The sequence below is a fragment of the Eretmochelys imbricata genome, chromosome 6 (assembly GCF_965152235.1).
Source record: "Eretmochelys imbricata isolate rEreImb1 chromosome 6, rEreImb1.hap1, whole genome shotgun sequence".
Taxonomy (NCBI): domain Eukaryota; kingdom Metazoa; phylum Chordata; order Testudines; family Cheloniidae; genus Eretmochelys; species Eretmochelys imbricata.
Genome location: NC_135577.1, coordinates 34759761 through 34780851, shown reverse-complemented (window position 1 = coordinate 34780851; position 21091 = coordinate 34759761). Strand labels below are relative to the sequence as shown.

Here is a 21091-nt window from a genome sequence, read left to right as displayed (position 1 = left end):
AATGGGCTAATTAAGTGCCATGTAGATGTTCAGGCTCAGGCAGACTGTACTCTGGGACCCTCTCTCGGTGCAGCCCGAGCCAAAATGTCTACATTGCGGGTAAACAGCCCCTTAGCCCAAGCCAGCTGGCACGGGCCAGCTGCAGGTGTCTGATTGCAGTAGAGACATACCTTTACTGTCACACTTGTTCCTCCACCAAAAGCGTCATTACTTACCTGCAAAATAATCACATTTGGAAGGACTGTTTCACTTTGACAGTAATATCAGGTATGTATAGCTATAATTACACGCCTTTTTTAGAGGAGAAAAAGGAAAGACTCTGTAGTAGTGGAGGGAGAAATGAAAACTCTATGCATCCAAACGGGTTTGTGTTTGTGTTAATCAAAGACTCAACTGCATGCTGATGCTAGCTGGACAGTTTATATGGGATCTTAACTCAGTTAAATAATACAGTAAATCTCTTTATCCTTTTTAAAGGAGCATTCTTTTGAAAGATTGTGTGATCTTTTTCCCTTCTGGGCATGGGGGCAGCAAAGACAGATTGTTTGACACTGTGATTCGTAGCTACTGTATACCATTTTGTCACTCTTGTTTTTGGGTACATTTGTTTTTTCTATCTTTGTACAGAAGTATATCCAAGAAGCCAGGAATCTGGGCAGCACCATTCGTCAGCCTAAGCTGTCTAACCTCTCTCCATCGGTAATTGCACAAACAAACTGGAAATTTGTTGAAGGCTTACTGAAGGAATGCCGAAATAAGGTAACGTAGAGAACATGACTTCTCATCCCCACACCTTGCTGGTCTATAGTTAGTAAAACTAAACTCACTTTTTATACACACACGCGCACACCCTCAGATGTATGCATAATCTGAAACTGGTCTACACTGTCTCTTTTGGGGATTGTATGTCCCTTTAATAAATAAATGGATGTGGTTTAGATATCCTGAAAAGATTGGAGACTTTTCCTGTTTGGAGACGTACTATAAAAACAAAATTATAGAAGTAAGAAAGATCAGATGCTCTGGTAGGTCTCTGTTTTCCTGCCAGTCTAGGATTGTTCCCAGCCATACATTTTCTGGTGTATTGTCCAATCTAGTTTTGAATGGTTCATTCTGAGAATATTTTTAAAATGTCCTACAAGAGAGAAAATACAGTGAAAATCTAGACACTGTATTTAATTGTTAAAATGAAGTGAGTTAACGAACTGCAGAAAACACCTTTTTCCTAAGAAATCTGGTCCCAGTTTGTAGAATTATTTTGACTGATATATTTGAGTAAACATCATCAAAGTTGCTTTGCTGTTTCATATAACATTAAAGAGAATAACTCTTCCATAAACTCTTACTTAAATTCTTCCCTGAAGTCAGAGTTAATTTGGACTATCATATATAATGCCTGGTAAAATCTATACATTTTCGTTATTCTGACTTACAAAAACAGAAATTGTGAATATGTAGGCACTCCAGATAATCTGTCTCTGTGCTTTGTTCTTTGTAGACCTTCACTTGGTATAAACTGGCATATCTCCATTGAAATAAATGGAAATACATTGATTTACACCAGCTGAGGATATGGCCCTTTGATTTTAACTCTTCCATTATGGGAGTAAGGCACCATTGGATGTGAAAAGTTTGCAAGTAATAGAGATGTTGTTAGAGTGTCCGGGAAAGAGGGGGGAAATGTATGAATCATAGAATCATAGAATATCAGGGTTGGAAGGGACCCCTGAAGGTCATCTAGTCCAACCCCCTGCTCGAAGCAGGACCAATTCCCAGTTAAATCATCCCAGCCAGGGCTTTGTCAAGCCTGACCTTAAAAACTTCCAAGGAAGGAGATTCCACCACCTCCCTAGGCAACGCATTCCAGTGTTTCACCACCCTCTTAGTGAAAAAGTTTTTCCTAATATCCAATCTAAACCTCCCCCACTGCAACTTGAGGCCATTACTCCTCGTTCTGTCATCTGCTACCATTGAGAACAGTCTAGAGCCATCCTCTTTGGAACCCCCTTTCAGGTAGTTGAAAGCAGCTATCAGATCCCCCCTCATTCTTCTCTTCTGCAGGCTAAACAATCCCAGCTCCCTCAGCCTCTCCTCATAAGTCATGTGTTCTAGACCCCTAATCATTTTTGTTGCCCTTCGCTGGACTCTCTCCAATTTATCCACATCCTTCTTGTAGTGTGGGGCCCAAAACTGGACACAGTACTCCAGATGAGGCCTCACCAATGTCGAATAGAGGGGGACGATCACGTCCCTCGATCTGCTCGCTATGCCCCTACTTATACATCCCAAAATGCCATTGGCCTTCTTGGCAACAAGGGCACACTGCTGACTCATATCCAGCTTCTCGTCCACTGTCACCCCTAGGTCCTTTTCCGCAGAACTGCTGCCTAGCCATTCGGTCCCTAGTCTGTAGCGGTGCATTGGATTCTTCCGTCCTAAGTGCAGGACCCTGCACTTATCCTTATTGAACCTCATCAGATTTCTTTTGGCCCAATCCTCCAATTTGTCTAGGTCCTTCTGTATCCTATCCCTCCCCTCCAGCGTATCTACCACTCCTCCCAGTTTAGTATCGTCCGCAAATTTGCTGAGAGTGCAATCCACACCATCCTCCAGATCATTTATGAAGATATTGAACAAAACCGGCCCCAGGACAGACCCCTGGGGCACTCCACTTGACACCGGCTGCCAACTAGACATGGAGCCATTGATCACTACCCGTTGAGCCCGACAATCTAGCCAGCTTTCTACCCACCCTATAGTGCATTCATCCAGCCCATACTTCCTTAACTTGCTGACAAGAATACTGTGGGAGACCGTGTCAAAAGCTTTGCTAAAGTCAAGAAACAATACATCCACTGCTTTCCCTTCATCCACAGAACCAGTAATCTCATGATAAAAGGTGATTAGATTAGTCAGGCATGACCTTCCCTTGGTGAATCCATGCTGGCTGTTCCTGATCACTTTCCTCTCATGCAAGTACTTCAAGATTGATTCTTTGAGGACCTGCTCCATGATTTTTCCAGGGACTGAGGTGAGGCTGACTGGCCTGTAGTTCCCAGGATCCTCCTTCTTCCCTTTTTTAAAGATTGGCACTACATTAGCCTTTTTCCAGTCATCCGGGACTTCCCCGGTTCGCCACGAGTTTTCAAAGATAATGGCCAATGGCTCTGCAATCACAGCCGCCAATTCCTTCAGCACTCTCGGATGCAACTCGTCCGGCCCCATGGACTTGTGCACGTCCAGCTTTTCTAAATAGTCCCTAACCACCTCTATCTCCACAGAGGGCTGGCCATCTCTTCCCCATTTTGAGATGCTTATGACTGTTGGCATGAGATACTTGCAACATTTCAGATGAGCCCATTAATTAGCTCTCCTTAGACATGGATGAATTAGAAAGATGCTTAAGAATAGCAGCAAAAATTATGAAAAATGATCTACGGTAAGAGATTAGGAGAAATGGATACATCCATAGAGAAAAGATGACATAAGAAGCATATGGTAAATGTCAGTGCTTGGGAGGTCATAACATAAAAAGGGTGAGGACTTTTCTGAAGGTGGTTAAGGACAGTGTATAAAGAAGTGATAGTTTGAAACTAAAAATAGAAAATGTAATTTGGTTTATTAGGATTGATTTTTAGCTGCTGTTGCATTGTTGGTATGTGCCCTGTGAATAATAGCAGTGAGGTCAATTAGACAATGAAATAACTTGCACTGGGCATACTGAGAGGATAACTTGGCAATACCAGGTCACTGACAAACCATTTTCAGAGAGGTTCAAAAACAGACTATGGTAGATAAAACAGATTAATGTAATATACTGTTACATCAAATGGATTAGATACCTAGAGCTGAAAAGTGATGCCTAGTTTCTAGGATGTGACAGGATTACGGTAGTTCCCAAGGTCAGTTTGAAGCAGGTAATGAAAATTAAAGCATGGCTTTACTCTGCAAAGTGACTGTGTAAAAATGGCACTTCTCTTTTATTCAATAGATCTGTTCCTTTCGAATATTTGGTTATCCGATTTCTTTTTAACTGCACTGGATTCTATTTTATCTTTTGCATCATCAACATACTTGTTAAGAGCCAGATTGTGGACTCTCAGTCATGAATAAAAATTTAGTTAATTACTGTGCTCATTTAGTCTAATACACAGTCTGTTGAAATCCATCGAAAAGCTCTCACTGATTTCAGTAGGTTTTGGATCAGGCCTGTTCTTCCACTGACTGCAATGGGACTATATGCAGCTTATGGTACTGCTCTTCATGATAGACTGCCCCTAAATTCCATTCGTTTACACCTGTGTAAACCCTTGGAAGGAAAGAGTTGCCTAGATAACGCTGAGGACATAAGTCAAAGACCATGGCGTTGCCCAGGTGTAAATGAGGGCCTAATTTGGTCTGCAGAACTTGATTACTTGAAAAGGTGCATGAGCTAGAAAAGAGACAACTAGAGTCTCAGATCTCTGGACAAGTTTTTCGTAGGAGGTATTTTCAAAAGCACTTATTAAAACTCGCTGACTTTCAAAGTGGATTTTCAGGGGCGCTTGTGTAACTAAGAGACTTATGTACTTTTAAAAATCCCACTCTCAATATTTTTATGATTGAACGGAGAACATTTGATACATGAATCACTGAGAGGCAATAAATATGGATGCTTATATTTTATAAATGCATATAAAATACTTAGCTTTTATCATCTCTAGCTCTCACTCAAAGCACTGTCAAACCTGGCTAAATTATTATCTCTGCTTTATAGATAGGCAGATTGAGGAAGTGAGAAATTTAAGTGACTTTCCCACAGTCTCACTAAATCTGACAGATCTAGAAATAGAAACCAGGAGAGCTGGGTTCTAATATTCTATCCACAAGGCTACACAATGTTCGGCATATACATATTCTAAAGTACAGCCTCTCATATAACTCTGTTCTAGCCTATTGCAGTGAATAAATTATCCATTGCAAGGACTGTCTCATTATTTATGACTGTCATAGAACCCAGCACAGGGGCCCTGATCCTGACTGGCGACTTCGGAAGCTACCATAGTTCAAACGTTTAATAATAAACCTGTTTAAAAACCTGTTCATGAGGACAACTTCATATAGATATTGTTAGAATGGTAAAGTAAACCTGTTACAAGAATACATCTTTTCTGTGATGTGGCTGCCACCTGGCTGGATGAATGTGAGTTGTCTTCATCTGCTTGTGCCTCTATCCCTGCATCCACAGACAGCAGGTTCATTCTGACCCCTCCCCACCACTGCTATATCAGACGGAACTGCCGTTATCAGTCCATAGCAAGGGCAGGAGTGGCTGTGAACCTGGTCACTGCAGGGGAGACAGCAGCATGCATGACACCCACAGACCACTACAGCAGCCACCTGCAGACTCCAGGGACAAGTAGGACAGATTATATGTCCTCCTGGATACCCAGGAAAGGATTCCTCTTGGAAAAACAACATTCAGATGGGGGCTCACAGGAACAGCATGCTGACGGTAGGGTGTTCCCAAGTCTTTCTCAGCTTCACCCAGAGGAGACATAGCCTGGATAAATAGGACCATTCCTGTCTATCACAGAGAGTCCTTACAGCAGGGGTGGCCAACATGAGCCTGAGAAGGAGCCAGAATTTACCAATGTACATTGCCAAAGAGCCACAGTAATATGTCAGCAGCCCCATGTTAGCTCCCCCCTCCCCTGCTCCCAGCGCCTCCCACCCACCGATCAGCACCTGCCCGCACCTCCCAATCAGCTGTTTTGTGGGGTGCAGGAGGCTCTGGCAGGGATGGGGGAGGAACGAGGGCACAGCAGGCTCAGGGGAGGGGGCGGGAAGGGATGGAGTGGGGACAGGGCCTGTGGCAGAGCCAGGGGTGGAGCAATGAGCACCCCCCAGCACATTGGAAAATTGGAGCCTGTCGCTCTAGCCCCAGAGTCGGTGCTTATACAAGGAGCCGCATATTAACCTCTGAAGAGCTGCATGTGGCTCCGGAGCCAGAGGTTGGCCACCCCTGCCTTACACCTTCCTTTCTCAGTGAGAGGGCTCCCTGGCTACCTTCTCTGTTTTAGGGGACTGTGCCACAGCTAGAGGGTAGCAAGAGCCTCATTCTTTTCACTGTCTCCATTTCAGATAGGGAGCTTTCTGAAGAGAACAAGCTAATTTTGAATCTGGACTAGTTTGCTCTTCCCTGTCCACCTTGCTACTGCTCAGGAACCCCCAGGAGGGTCACTCTAGAGGAATAGGATTACTTAAAGGCTGTCAGGTGATCAATACTGGTGATGCCACATAATGGAGGACTATTAGTGAAATAAGAGAAATGTGTTTCGGCACTAGCTTGTCAAGGGTACAGTATAAGCCCAATTGTATTATCACTCTGTTACTATTGTAAAGGAATTTAAAGACTGTGAAGGATCGTAGCAGTTCCTGGTGTGTAAGAATAACTTTTTTTTGCCATCTTCTTTTCAAGACCAAGAGGATGCTGGTTGAAAAAATGGGTCGAGAAGCTGTGGAACTAGGTCATGGTGAGGTGAACATCACAGGTGTAGAAGAGAATACGTTAATAGCCAGTCTTTGTGATCTCTTAGAAAGGATATGGAGTCATGGTCTACAGGTCAAACAGGTAAATAATGGTATTTCACAGAATTTACAACTTTACAGCCATTTTTTCACTGTTTCTTTTTTAATTTAATTTTTTTCAATTCTATTCTATACTCTTAAAATTCAACAATTCTGGTACCGAGCTAATCCCCCCCTGCTCAAAGTATAGTATACAATTGTACTCTCAGGGATGACTTTCTGAATGCCTGCTTACTATTTTATTTGTCTGTTTACAGAATAATAGTTTTTATCTATTTATCTATCCATTTTTAATGTTCTCTCTTACTGTAGCTGTGCGGACTTAAGAGCTTGCAGTTTGTCATGCTATTAACTGGTTATGTGATGTGGGGATTTGTCCTCAAGCACGGTAGCTTAATTTACAAAACTATAAACCCCCTTTTTTCCCCTTTCTTTTGTTTGTTCTCACTAAGCATGGTACATATTTAGAGGTGGTCAATTGACGTTTACAAGGCCTCTAGCTAGCCACTTTCCTTTTATTATAGAGCTCCAGCTGTTTGGGCTCTCCTGTGAGAGTAGACAGCATGGGAGATGTTGTTTCTTCCTCCTTTCCCCTGTGTGTGTGGGGAGGGGGAAAGGGACTTGAATGCTGATTTGTTTAAAGGAAGTATTTTGCAGAGTAAATACGTTTAATCCAGGCAGCCTTAATCCAATTGCTCTGTCCTCTGCATCCGTGCCGCCATTGCCTAAATCTGCTCTCATTCAGACTATAACAGTAGTTTCTCTATGTGAAGGTATATCGTCTGACTCTCCCCTTCCCTCTTGTATACTACTTAGGATAGAAGCTGTACTACTTTCATCCTAGAAGACAGAGCATCAGTATACTCTGCTTCAACTCAGATTTGGGCCTTTCAGACAACCAGGCGGCCAACCCCACATAAGGTTAATGCTTTGGATTGATTGCAGATGTTGGCAAACAGTGCTGAACGGTCTGTTGTGGTAGAATAATTGGAGGTCTGATGCAGGAAGTGCAGTGCATCTAACGCTGTGATCCAAAGTAAAAAGCACTACTAATCCGACATGTACTCTGGCCTCTATTAAAATTGTGAAAGTCTATTTATAAATTGATTTGTCCAATAATGAGCCAATTCCTTCTCAGCAGACCATAGTAATGAAGATGGCTTCCCTCCCCCACCCCATGCTTTTGCCTGTTTCCCTGCTGATCGATCTGTTTCGTTCCACATAGCTACCAACTGGTTCTTTCATGTGTTGTTAAACTCTACACCCATCAACTGACCAAAGCCCACCTCCTGCCTCAACTGATCCAGTATGATCATGCAATGTAGGATCTAGTGACCTTGTCAGTCTGGTCCAGCCTAAACGTATATGAAGACCTTGATTTTTTCCCCTCCTTCCTTTGTGCTGTCTCCTTCTCCTCTTTATACTTGTAACTTGCATCATCATTACTCTCCTCTAACTGTCCAAATAGTAACGTGCTGGTGAAAGAAACAGGCAGATGCGTACAGTATGATTTCTTCTCAGTACTCACTGGTATTGCTGTTTCCATATTCTGTAGAGACCTTTGCTTATTTGCCTTCTTCAGAGGTGTTCCAGCACTGGGAGCATATGCTATCCTCGGCAGTTGCTGTACTGAGTTGCCAGAACGTATCTGAGTATGCATTTGTTTCCCCCCAGAAATAGTATTTTGGCTGTGACCATCTCCCTGAATGATTTTCATACCCGTCCTTTTGCAAGGCCCATTGTACATTTCGGTTTCCACAATGGACCTTCCAGATACACTAATGAGAAAACAGACTTCTTGGGGGCAGGGGGAGGAAGGGATGACTTTTTGTTACGTTCTCAGGAAACACATTTTTGAAAGCAGATTTCCTTACACTGTCATAACTGAGACATATTTACTGCTTTATATTTTAGAAACCTACCACCATAATTTGTGTGGGAATAATACCTTGGAATAAATCCCTTGTAGGTCTGTATATCAGAGACACTAATTCTCCCTGTCCACATTACTTGCAGAACTGAACAAGTTGGGCTAGATTTTTAAAGTCGACTTTTCTTTTTGCACCTGCAGAATTCACCCCTCAATTATTTGCACCCTGACAATAAGCTGTTTAGATGTTTTAAATGACATCAGTGGTGCCTACTCACTGCAGGTGCAAATAGGTAACCCCCCAATAAAGCCAAGGTTTGACAGCCCTTTTGCTGTACAAACAGCTTCTCTTTTTGAACAACAATAATATCCTTATAAATATGCAAAAAACTTTCTAATCTACTCATTTAGCAGAAACATATGATTCCCAATCCTTTCCTGGAATTCCCAATTAACTGTTAGCTTCCTAAAGGAATCTGTTACTTACAAATCATTTACTGAGGAAGTGCATCCAATCAATGTACTGGATAGTCCCTATTTGGTTATTGGTGCCTTCTGTGACTTCAGTAGCACTTGATTTGTCATTCACAAATAGCTTTAGGGTGAACTTGAGAATCTCTGTTTGTGATGAGTCTGTGATAAATCTCACCACCTCATCTTTTAGCGTTTCCTGACCCTTTTTAGGAAGCCAGCATATTGACTAAAAGTATATATTTTACCTTTGGCTTACAGTGTCCTAAATACTGCATTCTGAATGTTGTCCTTTAAAATTTCTTTACTATCTATAAAAACAGCTTCAAACTTTATTTGAAATTCTTTATTTTCCTGCATGTGGGGTTTTGTTTTGTTTTGTTTTGTTTGTTTTTACATTTGTGATGAGGCCCTTCGCTCTCTTTGCTAGAGGAACTTGGAAAAATCTTTGGAGGATCTGAAAAAGTAGCTTTCAAACTCCACCATCAGCTTGGGTAGACTGTTGTAGACTCAGGGCTGCGGTAGACTGAAAAGTTCCACTGGTATAGCTACATCTCTCAGGGATGTGAAAAATTTACACCCCTGCGAGACGTATCTATGCCCACCTAGCCCCTGGTGTAGACAGCACTAGGTTGATGGAAAAAATCTTCCTTTGACCTAGCTATTGTTTCTTGGGGTGGTTGGTTAACTACAGTGACGGAAGGGTTCTCCCGTTGCGGTAGTGAGTGTCTACACTGAATAGCTATGGCAGTGCAACTGCAGCTGTGCTGCTGTAGTGTTTTAAGTGTAGACATAGCCAAAGAGTCTGCCCTGTCCGATTGTGCATCTCTTCCCCATTCGGTGGGTGAGATAGCTACAAACTCAGGTTACAGGGTCATGAGACATCACTCTGTAGTACACATCACTTTGTAGTATGTATTTAAATAAATGTTTTGGTCACATCTTGATAAACAATGAGAAGTGACGCTCAGCTGATTTGTTCAGTTACCGGAATCTGTAGGTCCAGCTAGTTTCTTTCTTTAAAAAAACACCAAGAGCGGATATGCAGGACAGTTCCTTTTACAAATCATTTACACTTCTCCTTTTGTTCTACTGTCCTTTTTCCAGCTTTTTACCTCCTCCTACCTCTTTGGTTTCTTGTTTTTTTTTCTTTTTTATCAATGATATCGATAGGGAAAACAAAACATCTTTAGAACAAACTGTTGTTGTAAATGTTACTTTTAGTGTTTTTTAATTTTCAGTTTTTATTAAACTCAACAGACATTCATTTATTTGCATTGTTAAATACAATGTTACCAATCAATTTTTTTTTAATTTTAGGGAAAATCCGCTTTGTGGTCTCACTTATTACATTACCAAGAAAATAGGCAGAGAAAGCCCACTTCAGGTAGCTTCAGTACCTCAGGTAACGTTGGCTTATATTACAGAAGGGTTTTCAGAAGTACTAGTTGAACACCTCTAAAAATGGTCAAAATGTCCAAATTACTAGGTTTTAGTCTCTTCAAACCAATTCCAAATTATGCACATCAAGCAGAATACTATAATTCTCCACTGCTCCAGGTTTTAGAGGATGAGATTTACTATGATGATGATGTCATTTTCACATAACTGTTGAGACTGATTTGTTGACTGCAGTATTTACATGGGGTAGACTTGTTTTCCAATTGTTTTGTGTAGGATTTCTTGTTCAAGACTGGTATCCTGTTAACTGGTGCTTGGTGTCCTACCAATACATGATGTTTCAGAGACAGGCCAAAAATAAATCTGTTTGATACACCTAGCCAATCATGCAGTGATGTACATAAGGTGGAAGATCCCTTTCTAACCCATGAAATAGTCATCCTCTGCTGTGAAGCATGATTTTTCTTTACCCCTTCTTAAACATGCGTAGATTCATTACTGAGTATGAAATTATCCATCCTGTTTTAAAATCCAAACACAACATAAATAGGGTTTCAGTAATATGCTGTATGTATAACTTTTACTGGTGGTACCTAATATGTAGTTAAATATAATTAACTATACTTATAGGTAGGAACACATGGGAAGCTTATAATTTCTTTCATATTAATAGAGTGGGGAACTAAGTATTTCTTCCTCTACAACGGGTGTTCTCAACTGGGGGTCGGGACCCCTCTGGGGGTCACAAGGGTATTACATGGTGGGGCGCGAGCTGTCAGCCTCCACCCTAAACCCTGCTTTGGCTCCAGCATTTATAATGGTGTTAAGTTTATAAACCAGTGTTTTTAATTTATAAGGGGGGGGTGCACTCAGAGGCTTGCTATGTGAAAGGGGTCACCAGTACAATAGTTTGAGGACCACTGCTCTACAATATAAGTTCCCTTATGCAGTGTAAATACCCTCCATTTAGTGTAAAATTTGCTTTCATCAAACAGGTGTCTTTTGAAAAAAAAAAAAGAGAAAGTACAATAATACACTTAAGTCAGTGCATTACAAATGTGGGTAAAGCTCTTTAGTTACCATTTTACCGAAGGAGAAACTGAGGCACAGACAGCTGTTAGGGCCAAATTCTTTGCCCAAATTCAGTCGGTATGCCAGCAGAGAATTTGACCCTTAGTAACCCGTCCGTGCATGGTCATTCAGGTAGTCAAAGGCAGAGCAGTGAATAGAACCTAGGTCTCCTGATTCCCATTCTGGTGCCCTGGGTTCGAAAGTAACTGCTGATCCTGTGCTCTCCAGCTTGAGACTGAGAGCAGGTGATTGCTCACAGTATAGTGTTTGAAGTATGATATAGAGGTGGCATTGTTTGTTTAGCATTTAAATTGCAGATTTTTGGGTTCTTGTATTACCCATTTCTGTGTTTTAAGACTGTGATGCATTGGATATATTGTATGCATATCATTTAACCCCGAATTCTCCAATGTCAATAATGCCAACTTGTTTTAGCTCATTTGGGAAGGAAGTGAAGAACTCGTTTTAGAAAATAATACTTCAGTGATAAATAGTCTGTTTAGATCCCACTCTTTGGTCTCACGCCAATCCTGGATATGTCAAAGCTTATTAATATGTCCTAGTGCTGAGCATATTATGAGTTGCCTGAACATCTCAGTATACAGACAGTCAATGTTTTTCCATGGATTTAATATACTGCCATAGTCAGCACTGATTTGTGCCATATTGTTTTCACAAAACCATGTGTCACTGACAACAGAAAAGTATGCGGCCAGGTACCATTTCTGGATTCGAGGGAAAACCATTTCTCTCAAGATGTTATTAAATACTTCCGTTGTGTTACGGGCACAAAGTGTTGTTTAAATATTACTTTTAAATCTTTGAATTATTTTTCCATTGATTAAAAAAATATTCTGCTCGCTTTAGGAGTACTTCTCGATTCAGAAAGGAGGAAGTCGGATGCCAGCCCAGCCATGTCGCCCCTGAGGATCTCTCTCATTCAGGATATGAGGTTAGTGTGGGGCAGAAAAAGAAATCCTAAATATCTGTGTGTTCATTCCTATGTAAGTAACTAGTGTAAAAGGTTTACTTCAATAACATTGGAAGAAAGTATAATTCTGAATGGCTCATGTGAGTTTTGTATGGTCACTATCTTCATTCTGAGTGAACCTGAGCTCTGCCACAAAATAGGCTCAATTAATGTAAATAATGAAAATCACCCTCTCTTATTGTCCTCCATAAAGTCTGTTATGAAAGAAAAGGGGATGAAAGGACTTTCATCAATAATCCTTGGAAAGACTAAGATAATTTCATGATATGAAGAACTGTGGATTATAAAGGCCAACTTTGGTATATCAAGGCTCAAACTTGCTTGGTTGTAGTTCCTGGTTGTGCAGTTGATGTGTTTTAACTGGAAGAGATGCTTGCTCAACTGGAAAAGCAATGTGCTTCAGCTGGAAGAAATTGCTAAGTTATTTACCAAAGATTATAGTGAAACCCTTTCAATGGCCTGAGTGAAAACTTGCTTCACACTGAGGGAACCATACGCCTACAGTATCTCCACTGTAATACTCATTGGCTTATAACTATAGCTGGACACTTTTTAAAAAATCTCCTTCCTTGTCTGTCTTCTGAGCTGTCTCTGTGGTATCTTATCTCTGAGATCGGGGGACAGGGTCATATCTACCCAATCACTATGGAACTGGTTGGGCAGTTCTGAACTCCTCCCTATTTCCTGATGAACCTCAACAACCTCTGAACCTTAGAGTGTTTTGGCTGGGCATTGGCCATTGCATGTACTTAGAGTGTGAAAGCCAGTGCCAGAAAAATATGAAACTCAAAACTGAAAATACATCTTTTTTGTACTTGCCATTTTCTAGTAACAGACACCTTTTCAGACTTGAAGATGGATTAATTCTGAGGCCTGGTAGCTCTATCGATTTCCTCTGTGGTGTTGGCAGATAACTTAGCTTCTCTGTGTCTGTGTATCCCTCTCTGTAAAATTGGTATGATCCCTACCACAGAGTTCTAGGAGTTAGTTGTTTGATCTCTTCAGTTGAAAAGCATGATGTAATGCAGATTCCCATAATTTCTTCTCTTAATCATGATTAGTTCAAAGTCTCCACTGCACTTGCACCTGATTCATACTTGAATATTTTCAGTTTAAATTTATCAGCGTGCAATGCTAATGCATAAGGCTTATTGAACAACTGAAATGGACTAAATACTTTGGAACAGGGTCTATAAAATATGGGAGATAATTTTGCAATTAATAAATCTAGTGACAGGAGTTGTGTATTTAAGCAAATAATAAGGTTTTACATTTTTAATATAGATATTTATAGTTTCCTCTGGACTGTTTAAAGAAAAAAAAAAGTTTGAAACCTGGATTGACCAGCAATCAGAAGATGCTCTTTAATAAAGCTGCATGGATTGGATGTTTCTGTGAAATGCTATTTGTCTGACTGCAGCTCATACTGTTTTTTTTTCTTTTTAAACAAAACAAAACTTTAATTTATTCATTTTTTTTTAAAGGTTTTCCTTTCCTTGGAGTTTTTCCAGGTTAACCTTAACATTTTGGAGAGGGGGAAGTAAACTGAATTTATTCAAGGAACGTGATCTTACCTGTAATATGTATGTAAAATATGGGCACAAAGCATTGTGACTGCAGTTTTAGAGGACAAGCTGAAACTCTCTTCAGAGTTTGCCCTGAAGTTATTTATTTTTTTGTGTTGTGGTAGCACCTAGAGTCTCCAGTCAGGATCAAGACTGCATTGTGCCAGGCTCTGTAGGTGAGGCATGGGTCACTTGCAGGTTTAAACTAGTATAAATGGTGAATTCTTTCTGAAGTCTTTAAACCATGATTTGAGAATGGCAGTAACTCAGCCAGAGGTTATGAGTCTATTACAGGAGTGGTGTGCAGGAGGTCAGACTAGATGATCAAGAGGGGGGAGGGATAGCTCAGTGGTTTGAGCATTGGCCTGCTAAACCCAGGGTTGTGAGTTCAATCCCTGAGGGGACCATTTAGGGATCTGGGCCAAAAATTGGGGATTGGTCTTGCTTTGAGCAGGAGGTTGGACTAGATGACTTCCTGAGGTCCATTCCAACCCTGATATTCTATGGTTCTTCTGACCTTAAAGTCTGAGTCTGTAAGGACAGGAGTGAGCCTTAAATCATTGTGAGGTAATGGGATGGTCTAGAATCCTGAAAATAGGCCACTGCAGTACAGATACTTCTCTTTCTGTCTTGCATTCCTCTTTAACCAGAGGACTTAGATAATGAATTATATTAATTTATGGCCCTCTCTTTTTTCCAGCAGTTGTCAAGATATGAAATATTGTAAGGCAAAATTCCTTCCCCAGCCCTGCTTGATGTGAAAAATCTGAAAGGATGATGTGGAGATACTATTAATCAACATCTGATTATCTTTGTTTTCCTTTTTAGGCATATCCAGAATATTGGTGAGATCAAAACAGACGTTGGCAAGGCGAGGGCCTGGGTTCGACTGTCCATGGAAAAGAAGTTACTCTCCAGACATTTAAAGCAGCTTCTTTCAGATCTTGAACTTACAAAGTAAGTCTACTTATCCTAAATAGAACTTTTAAAAATCAAACCTGTTTTATAATTGTTCAGCTTTAAAAACGCAAACTTGTCCAGACTCGTATCTGTTTAACAGTGCAATCAGGTGTTACAGTGATGGAGCTAACAAGCCATTCATAGCACCAGACATGTTTTGAGAGGAAGGAAGGTCTGTGGCTAAGGCCCTGGACTGGGACTTAGGAGAGCTGCGTGCAGTTCTCAGCTCTGCTATAGACTTCCTGTGACCTTAGACAGTCACTTAGGCCACGGTCTCCAAATGTAACTAGTGATTTTGGGTGCCCAACCTGAGACATCCTGAGTGGTTAAATCAATTGGGACTCAAGTGTGTGCTTCAGTTTGTTAAGGTGCTTTGATTCAGGGCCTTTAAGTGTTGGGTCTTTGTACATCAGCCCTCACATGTGTAAAACTGGAATATTTCCTTTTTCCCCAAGGATTCTCGCTCTGTGTCTATACAGAGCCTGGCACAATGCAGCCTTGATCTTGACTAGGGACTCTAGGTGCTACCACAATACAAAAAAATAAATAACTTCAGGGCAAACTCTGAAGAGAGTTTCAGCTTGTCCTCTAAAACTGCAGTCACAACGCTGTGTGCCCATGTTTTTCACATCCTAGTTATGCAGTTATTCAGTATTAGCATGGGATTGAATAAACTGTTTGGACTCTGAAGGAAGATAGAAGTGGTGGGTGGAAATTGGTACTGTGGGTTACAGTACAGGTTTGTGCCTTGACACTACCCCTTTTCAGAGAGAGCCAACGTGGCTGCCACAGTTAAGGGATGAGGGGGAAATAAAACACACAAACACACACACATTAAAGGAGAAACTAAGTATAGTATTTAAGTATAACAAGCACCAGGATTTCATTAATCAGTATCACTTATTTAGAGAAAATGTGTGTAGGTAAGCCCTTGCAGTTGGGAGTCATGGTGCAATGCTAAGGACCAGAGCTGAATACATTAGTGCTTGATGTGTAGGCATGGCCTGATTCCCTGACATCAAAGTAATTTGTTAAACCTGGCAACATTTATCCATGTGGAACAAGTAACAGGATTTAAAAGAAGATGCTCAAAAGCACTTGCCTATGTGTTGCTTCTTAGTGAAACAGATACTAATTTTCTAGATGTAGCTCAAAATGAGAGAAACAAAAATACAAATATGTACTCAAAATGGAGAGTGACGTGCAGATGAACTGCTTACATATAGACAGGTTTCAGAGTAACAGCCGCGTTAGTCTGTATTCGCAAAAAGAAAAGGAGTACTTGTAGCACCTTAGAGACTAACCAATTTATTTGAGCATAAGCTTTCGTGAGCTACAGCTCACTTCATCGGATGCATACTGTGGAAACTGCAGAAGACATTATATACACAGATACCATGAAACAATACCTCCTCCTACCCCATTCTCCTGCTGGTAATAGCTTATCTAAAGTGATCACTCTCCTTACAATGTGTATGATAATCAAGGTGGGCCATTTCCAGCATAAATCCAAGTTTAACCAGAACGTCGGGGGGAGAGGGGGGGTAGGAAAAAACAAGGGGAAATAGGCTACCTTGCATAATGACTTAGCCACTCCCCAGTCTCTATTTAAGCCTAAATTAATAGTATACAATTTGCAAATGAATTCCAATTCAGCAGTTTCTCGCTGGAGTCTGAATTTGAAGTTTTTTTGTTTTAAGTTAGCGACCTTCATGTCTGTAATTGCATGACCAGAGAGATTGAAACCTGGAAATCCTGGGCGCCCCATCATCTCAGGCATTGGCACCCTGACAGCAGGATTGTCTGGCTATGTAGACTCCCTCCTCAGGCCATACACTACCAGCACTCCCAGCTACCTTCGAGACACCACTGACTTACTGAGGAAACTACAGTCCATCGGTGATCTTCCTGATAACACCATCCTGGCCACTATGGATGTAGAAGCCCTCTACACCAACATTCCACACAAAGATGGACTACAAGCCGTCAAGAACACTATCCCCAATAATGTCACGGCTAACCTGGTGGCTGAACTTTGTGACTTTGTCCTTACCCATAACTATTTTACATTTGGGGACAATGTATACCTTCAGATCAGCGGCACTGCTATGGGTACCCGCATGGCCCCACAGTATGCCAACATTTTTATGGCTGATTTAGAACAACACTTCCTCAGCTCTCGTCCCCTAACGCCCCTACTCTACTTGTGCTATATTGATGACATCTTCATCATCTGGACCCATGGAAAAGAAGCCCTTGAGGAATTCCACCATGATTTCAACAATTTCCATCCCACCATCAACCTCAGCCTGGTGCAGTCCACACAAGAGATCCACTTCCTGGACACTACAGTGCTAATAAACAATGGTCACATAAACACCACTTATACCGGAAACCTACTGACCGCTATTCCTACCTACATGCCTCCAGCTTTCACCCTGACCACACCACACGATCCATCGTCTACAGCCAAGCTCTGCGATACAACCGCATTTGCTCCAACCCCTCAGACAGAGACAAACACCTACAAGATCTCTATCAAGCATTCTTAGAACTACAATACCCACCTGCGGAAGTGAAGAAACAGATTGAGAGAGCCAGAAGAGTTCCCAGAAGTCACCTACTACAGGACAGGCCTAACAAGGAAAATAACAGAACCCCACTAGCCGTCACCTTCAGCCCCCAACTAAAACCCCTCCAACACAGTATTAAGGATCTACAACCTATCCTGAAGGATGACCCAACACTCTCACAAATCTTGGGAGACAGGCCAGTCCTTGCCTACAGACAGCCCCCCTAACCTGAAGCAAATACTCACCAACCACATACCACACAACAGAACCACTAACCCAGGAACCTATCCTTGCAACAAAGCTCGTTGCCAACTGTGCCCACATATCTATTCAGGGGACACCATCACAGGGCCTAATAACATCAGCCACACTATCAGAGGCTCGTTCACCTGCACATCCACCAATGTGATATATGCCATCATGTGCCAGCAATGCCCCTCTGCCATGTACATTGGTCAAACTGGACAGTCTCTATGTAAAAGAATAAATGGACACAAATCAGATGTCAAGAATTATAACATTCATAAACCAGTCGGAGAACACTTCAATCTCTCTGGTCACGCAATTACAGACATGAAGGTCGCTATCTTAAAACAAAAAAACTTCAAATCCAGACTCCAGCGAGAAACTGCTGAATTGGAATTCATTTGCAAATTGTATACTATTAATTTAGGCTTAAATAGAGACTGGGAGTGGCTAAGTCATTATGCAAGGTAGCCTATTTCCCCTTGTTTTTTCCTCCCCCCCCCCCCCCCCCCCCGAGACGTTCTGGTTAAACTTGGATTTATGCTGGAAATGGCCCACCTTGATTATCATACACATTGTAAAGAGAGTGGTCACTTTGGATGGGCTATTACCAGCAGGAGAGTGAGTTTGGGGGGGTGGGGGGGAGGGGGGCAGAGGGTGAGAACCTGGATTTGTGCTAGAAATGGCCCAACTTGATTATCATACACATTGTAAGGAGAGTGGTCACTTTGGATAAGCTATTACCAGCAGGAGAGTGGGGTGGGAGGAGGTATTGTTTCATGGTCTCTGTATATATAATGTCTTCTGCAGTTTCCACAGTATGCATCTGATGAAGTGAGCTGTAGCTCACGAAAGCTTATGCTCAAATAAATTGGTTAGTCTCTAAGGTGCCACAAGTACTCCTTTTCTTTTTGCTTACATATAAGCAGGCATTAGTAGTAAGTAATCTTGAGTGCCTGTTTGTACATTTTTAGATGCTCTAGTTAGAGAAGGATTAGAGCATTCCAGTCAGCACAGATGAGCAGTGTGTTAAACAAGGCCATTTCAGCTCTTTAGAGGGGGGACTTCCATGTGAATTGCTGCACTGAACATAACCATGCAATGTGACAGGTTTCAGAGTAGCAGCCATGTTAGTCTGTATTCGCAAAAAGAAAAGGAGTACTTGTGGCACCTTAGAAACTAACAAATTTATTTGAGCATAAGCTTTTGTGAGCTACAGCTCACTACATCAGATGCATGCAGTGGAAAATACAGTGTGAAGATTTATATACATAGAGAACATGAAACAATGGGTGTTACCATACACACGGTAACAAAAGTGATCACTTAAGGTGAGCTATTACCAGCAGGAGAGCGGGCGGGGGGGGGGGGGACACCTTTTGTAGTGATAATCAAGGTGGGCCATTTCCAGCAGTTGACAAGAACGTCTGAGGAACAGTGGGAGGTGGGGTGGGGAATAAACATGGGGAAATAGTTTTACTTTGTGTAATGACCCATCCACTCCCAGTCTCTATTCAAGCCTAAGTTAATTGTATCCAGTTTGCAAATTAATTCCAATTTAGCAGTCTCTCGTTGGAGTCTGTTTTTGAAGTTTTTTTGTTGAAGAATTGCCACTTTTAGGTCTGTAATTAAGTGACCAAAGAGATTGAAGTGTTCTTCGACAGGTTTTTGAATGTTATAATTCTTGACGTCTGATTTGTGTCCATTTATTCTTTTACGTAGAGTCTGTCCAGTTTGGCCAATGTACATGGCAGAGGGGCATTGCTGGCACATGATGGCATATAACACATTGGTAGATGTGCAGGTGAACGAGCCTCTGATAGTGTGGCTGATGTGATTAGGCCCTATGATGGTGTCCGGAAAATAGATATGTGGACACAGTTGGCAACGGGCTTTGTTGCAAGGATAGGTTCCTGGGTTAGTGGTTCTGTTGTGTGGTATGTGGTTGCTGGTGAGTATTTGCTTCAGGTTGGAGGGCTGTCTGTAAACAAGGACTGGCCTGTCTCCTAAGATCTGTGAGAGTGATGGGTCATCCTTCAGGATAGGTTGTAGATCCTTGATGATGCGTTGGAGAGGTTTTAGTTGGGGGCTGAAGGTGATGGCTATTGGCATTCTGTTATTTTCTTTGTTGGGCCTGTCCTGTAGTAGGTGACTTCTAGGTACTCTTCTGGCTCTGTCAATCTGTTTCTTCACTTCAGCAGGTGGGTACTGTAGTTGTAAGAATGCTTGATAGAGATCTTGTAGGTGTTTGTCTCTGTCTGAGGGGTTGGAGCAAATGCAGTTGTATCATAGAGCTTGGCTGTAGACAATGGATCGTGTGGTGTGGTCTGGATGAAAGCTGGAGGCATGTAGGTAGGAATAGCAGTCAGTAGGTTTCCGGTATAAGGTGATGTTTATGTGACCATCGCTTATTAGCACCGTAGTGTCCAGGAAGTAGATCTCTTGTGTGGACTGGTCCAGGCTGAGGTTGATGATGGGATGGAAATTGTTGAAATCATGGTGGAATTCCTCAAGGGCTTCTTTTCCATGGGTCCAGATGATGAAGGTGTCATGAGTGTAGCGCAAGTAGAGTAGGGGCTTTAGGGGACGAGAGCTGAGGAAGCATTGTTCTAAGTCAGCCATAAAAATGTTGGCATACTGTGGGGCCATGCGGGTACCCATAGCAGTGCCGCTGATTTGAAGGTATACATTGTCCCCAAATGTGAAATAGTTATGGGTGAGGACAAAGTCACAAAATTCAGCCACCAGGTTAGCCGTGACATTATTGGGGATAGTGTTCCTGACGGCTTGTAGTCCATCTTTGTGTGGAATGTTGGTGTAGAGGGCTTCTACATCCATAGTGGCCAGGATGGTGTTTTCAGGAAGATCCCCAATGGATTGTAGTTTCCTCAGGAAGTCAGTGGTGTCTCGAAGATAGCTGGGAGTGCTGGTAGCGTAGGGCCTGAGGAGGGAGTCTACATAGCCAGACAATCCTGCTGTCAGGGTGCCAATGCCTGAGATGATGGGGCATCCAGGATTTCCAGGTTTATGGAACTTGGGTAGCAGATAGAATACCCCAGGTCAGGGATCCAGGGGTGTGTCTGTGCGGATTTATTCTTGTGCTTTTTCAGGGAGTTTCTTGAGCAAATGGTGTAGTTTCTTTTGGTAACCCTCAGTGGGATCAGAGGGTAATGGCTTGTAGAAAGTGGTGTTGGAGAGCTGCCTAGCAGCCTCTTGTTCTTATTCCGACCTATTCATGATGACGACAGCACCTCCTTTGTCAGCCTTTTTGATTATGATGTCAGAGTTGTTTCTGAGGCTGTGGATGACATTGTGTTCTGCACGGCTGAGGTTAGGGGGAAGTGATGCTGCTTTTCCACAATTATAACTATGC

At 42.0% G+C, this 21091-nt stretch overlaps 1 protein-coding gene across 4 annotated transcripts in view; it reads left to right on the top strand.

Annotated features, from left to right (window-relative positions):
• The window catches only part of DENND5A (DENN domain containing 5A), a 115714-nt gene that overhangs the window by 77236 nt on the left and 17387 nt on the right, over positions 1-21091 (top strand). For 3 of the 4 annotated variants that reach the window (XM_077818394.1, XM_077818390.1, XM_077818393.1), the window contains 6 exons: positions 628-759; positions 6461-6613; positions 7387-7491; positions 10232-10316; positions 12251-12335; positions 14768-14896. In XM_077818394.1, the coding sequence (XP_077674520.1) occupies positions 628-759; positions 6461-6613; positions 7387-7491; positions 10232-10316; positions 12251-12335; positions 14768-14896 (689 nt within the window). The remainder of the gene's footprint in view (positions 1-627; positions 760-6460; positions 6614-7386; positions 7492-10231; positions 10317-12250; positions 12336-14767; positions 14897-21091) is intronic. The other variant, XM_077818391.1, reaches the window with a different exon arrangement.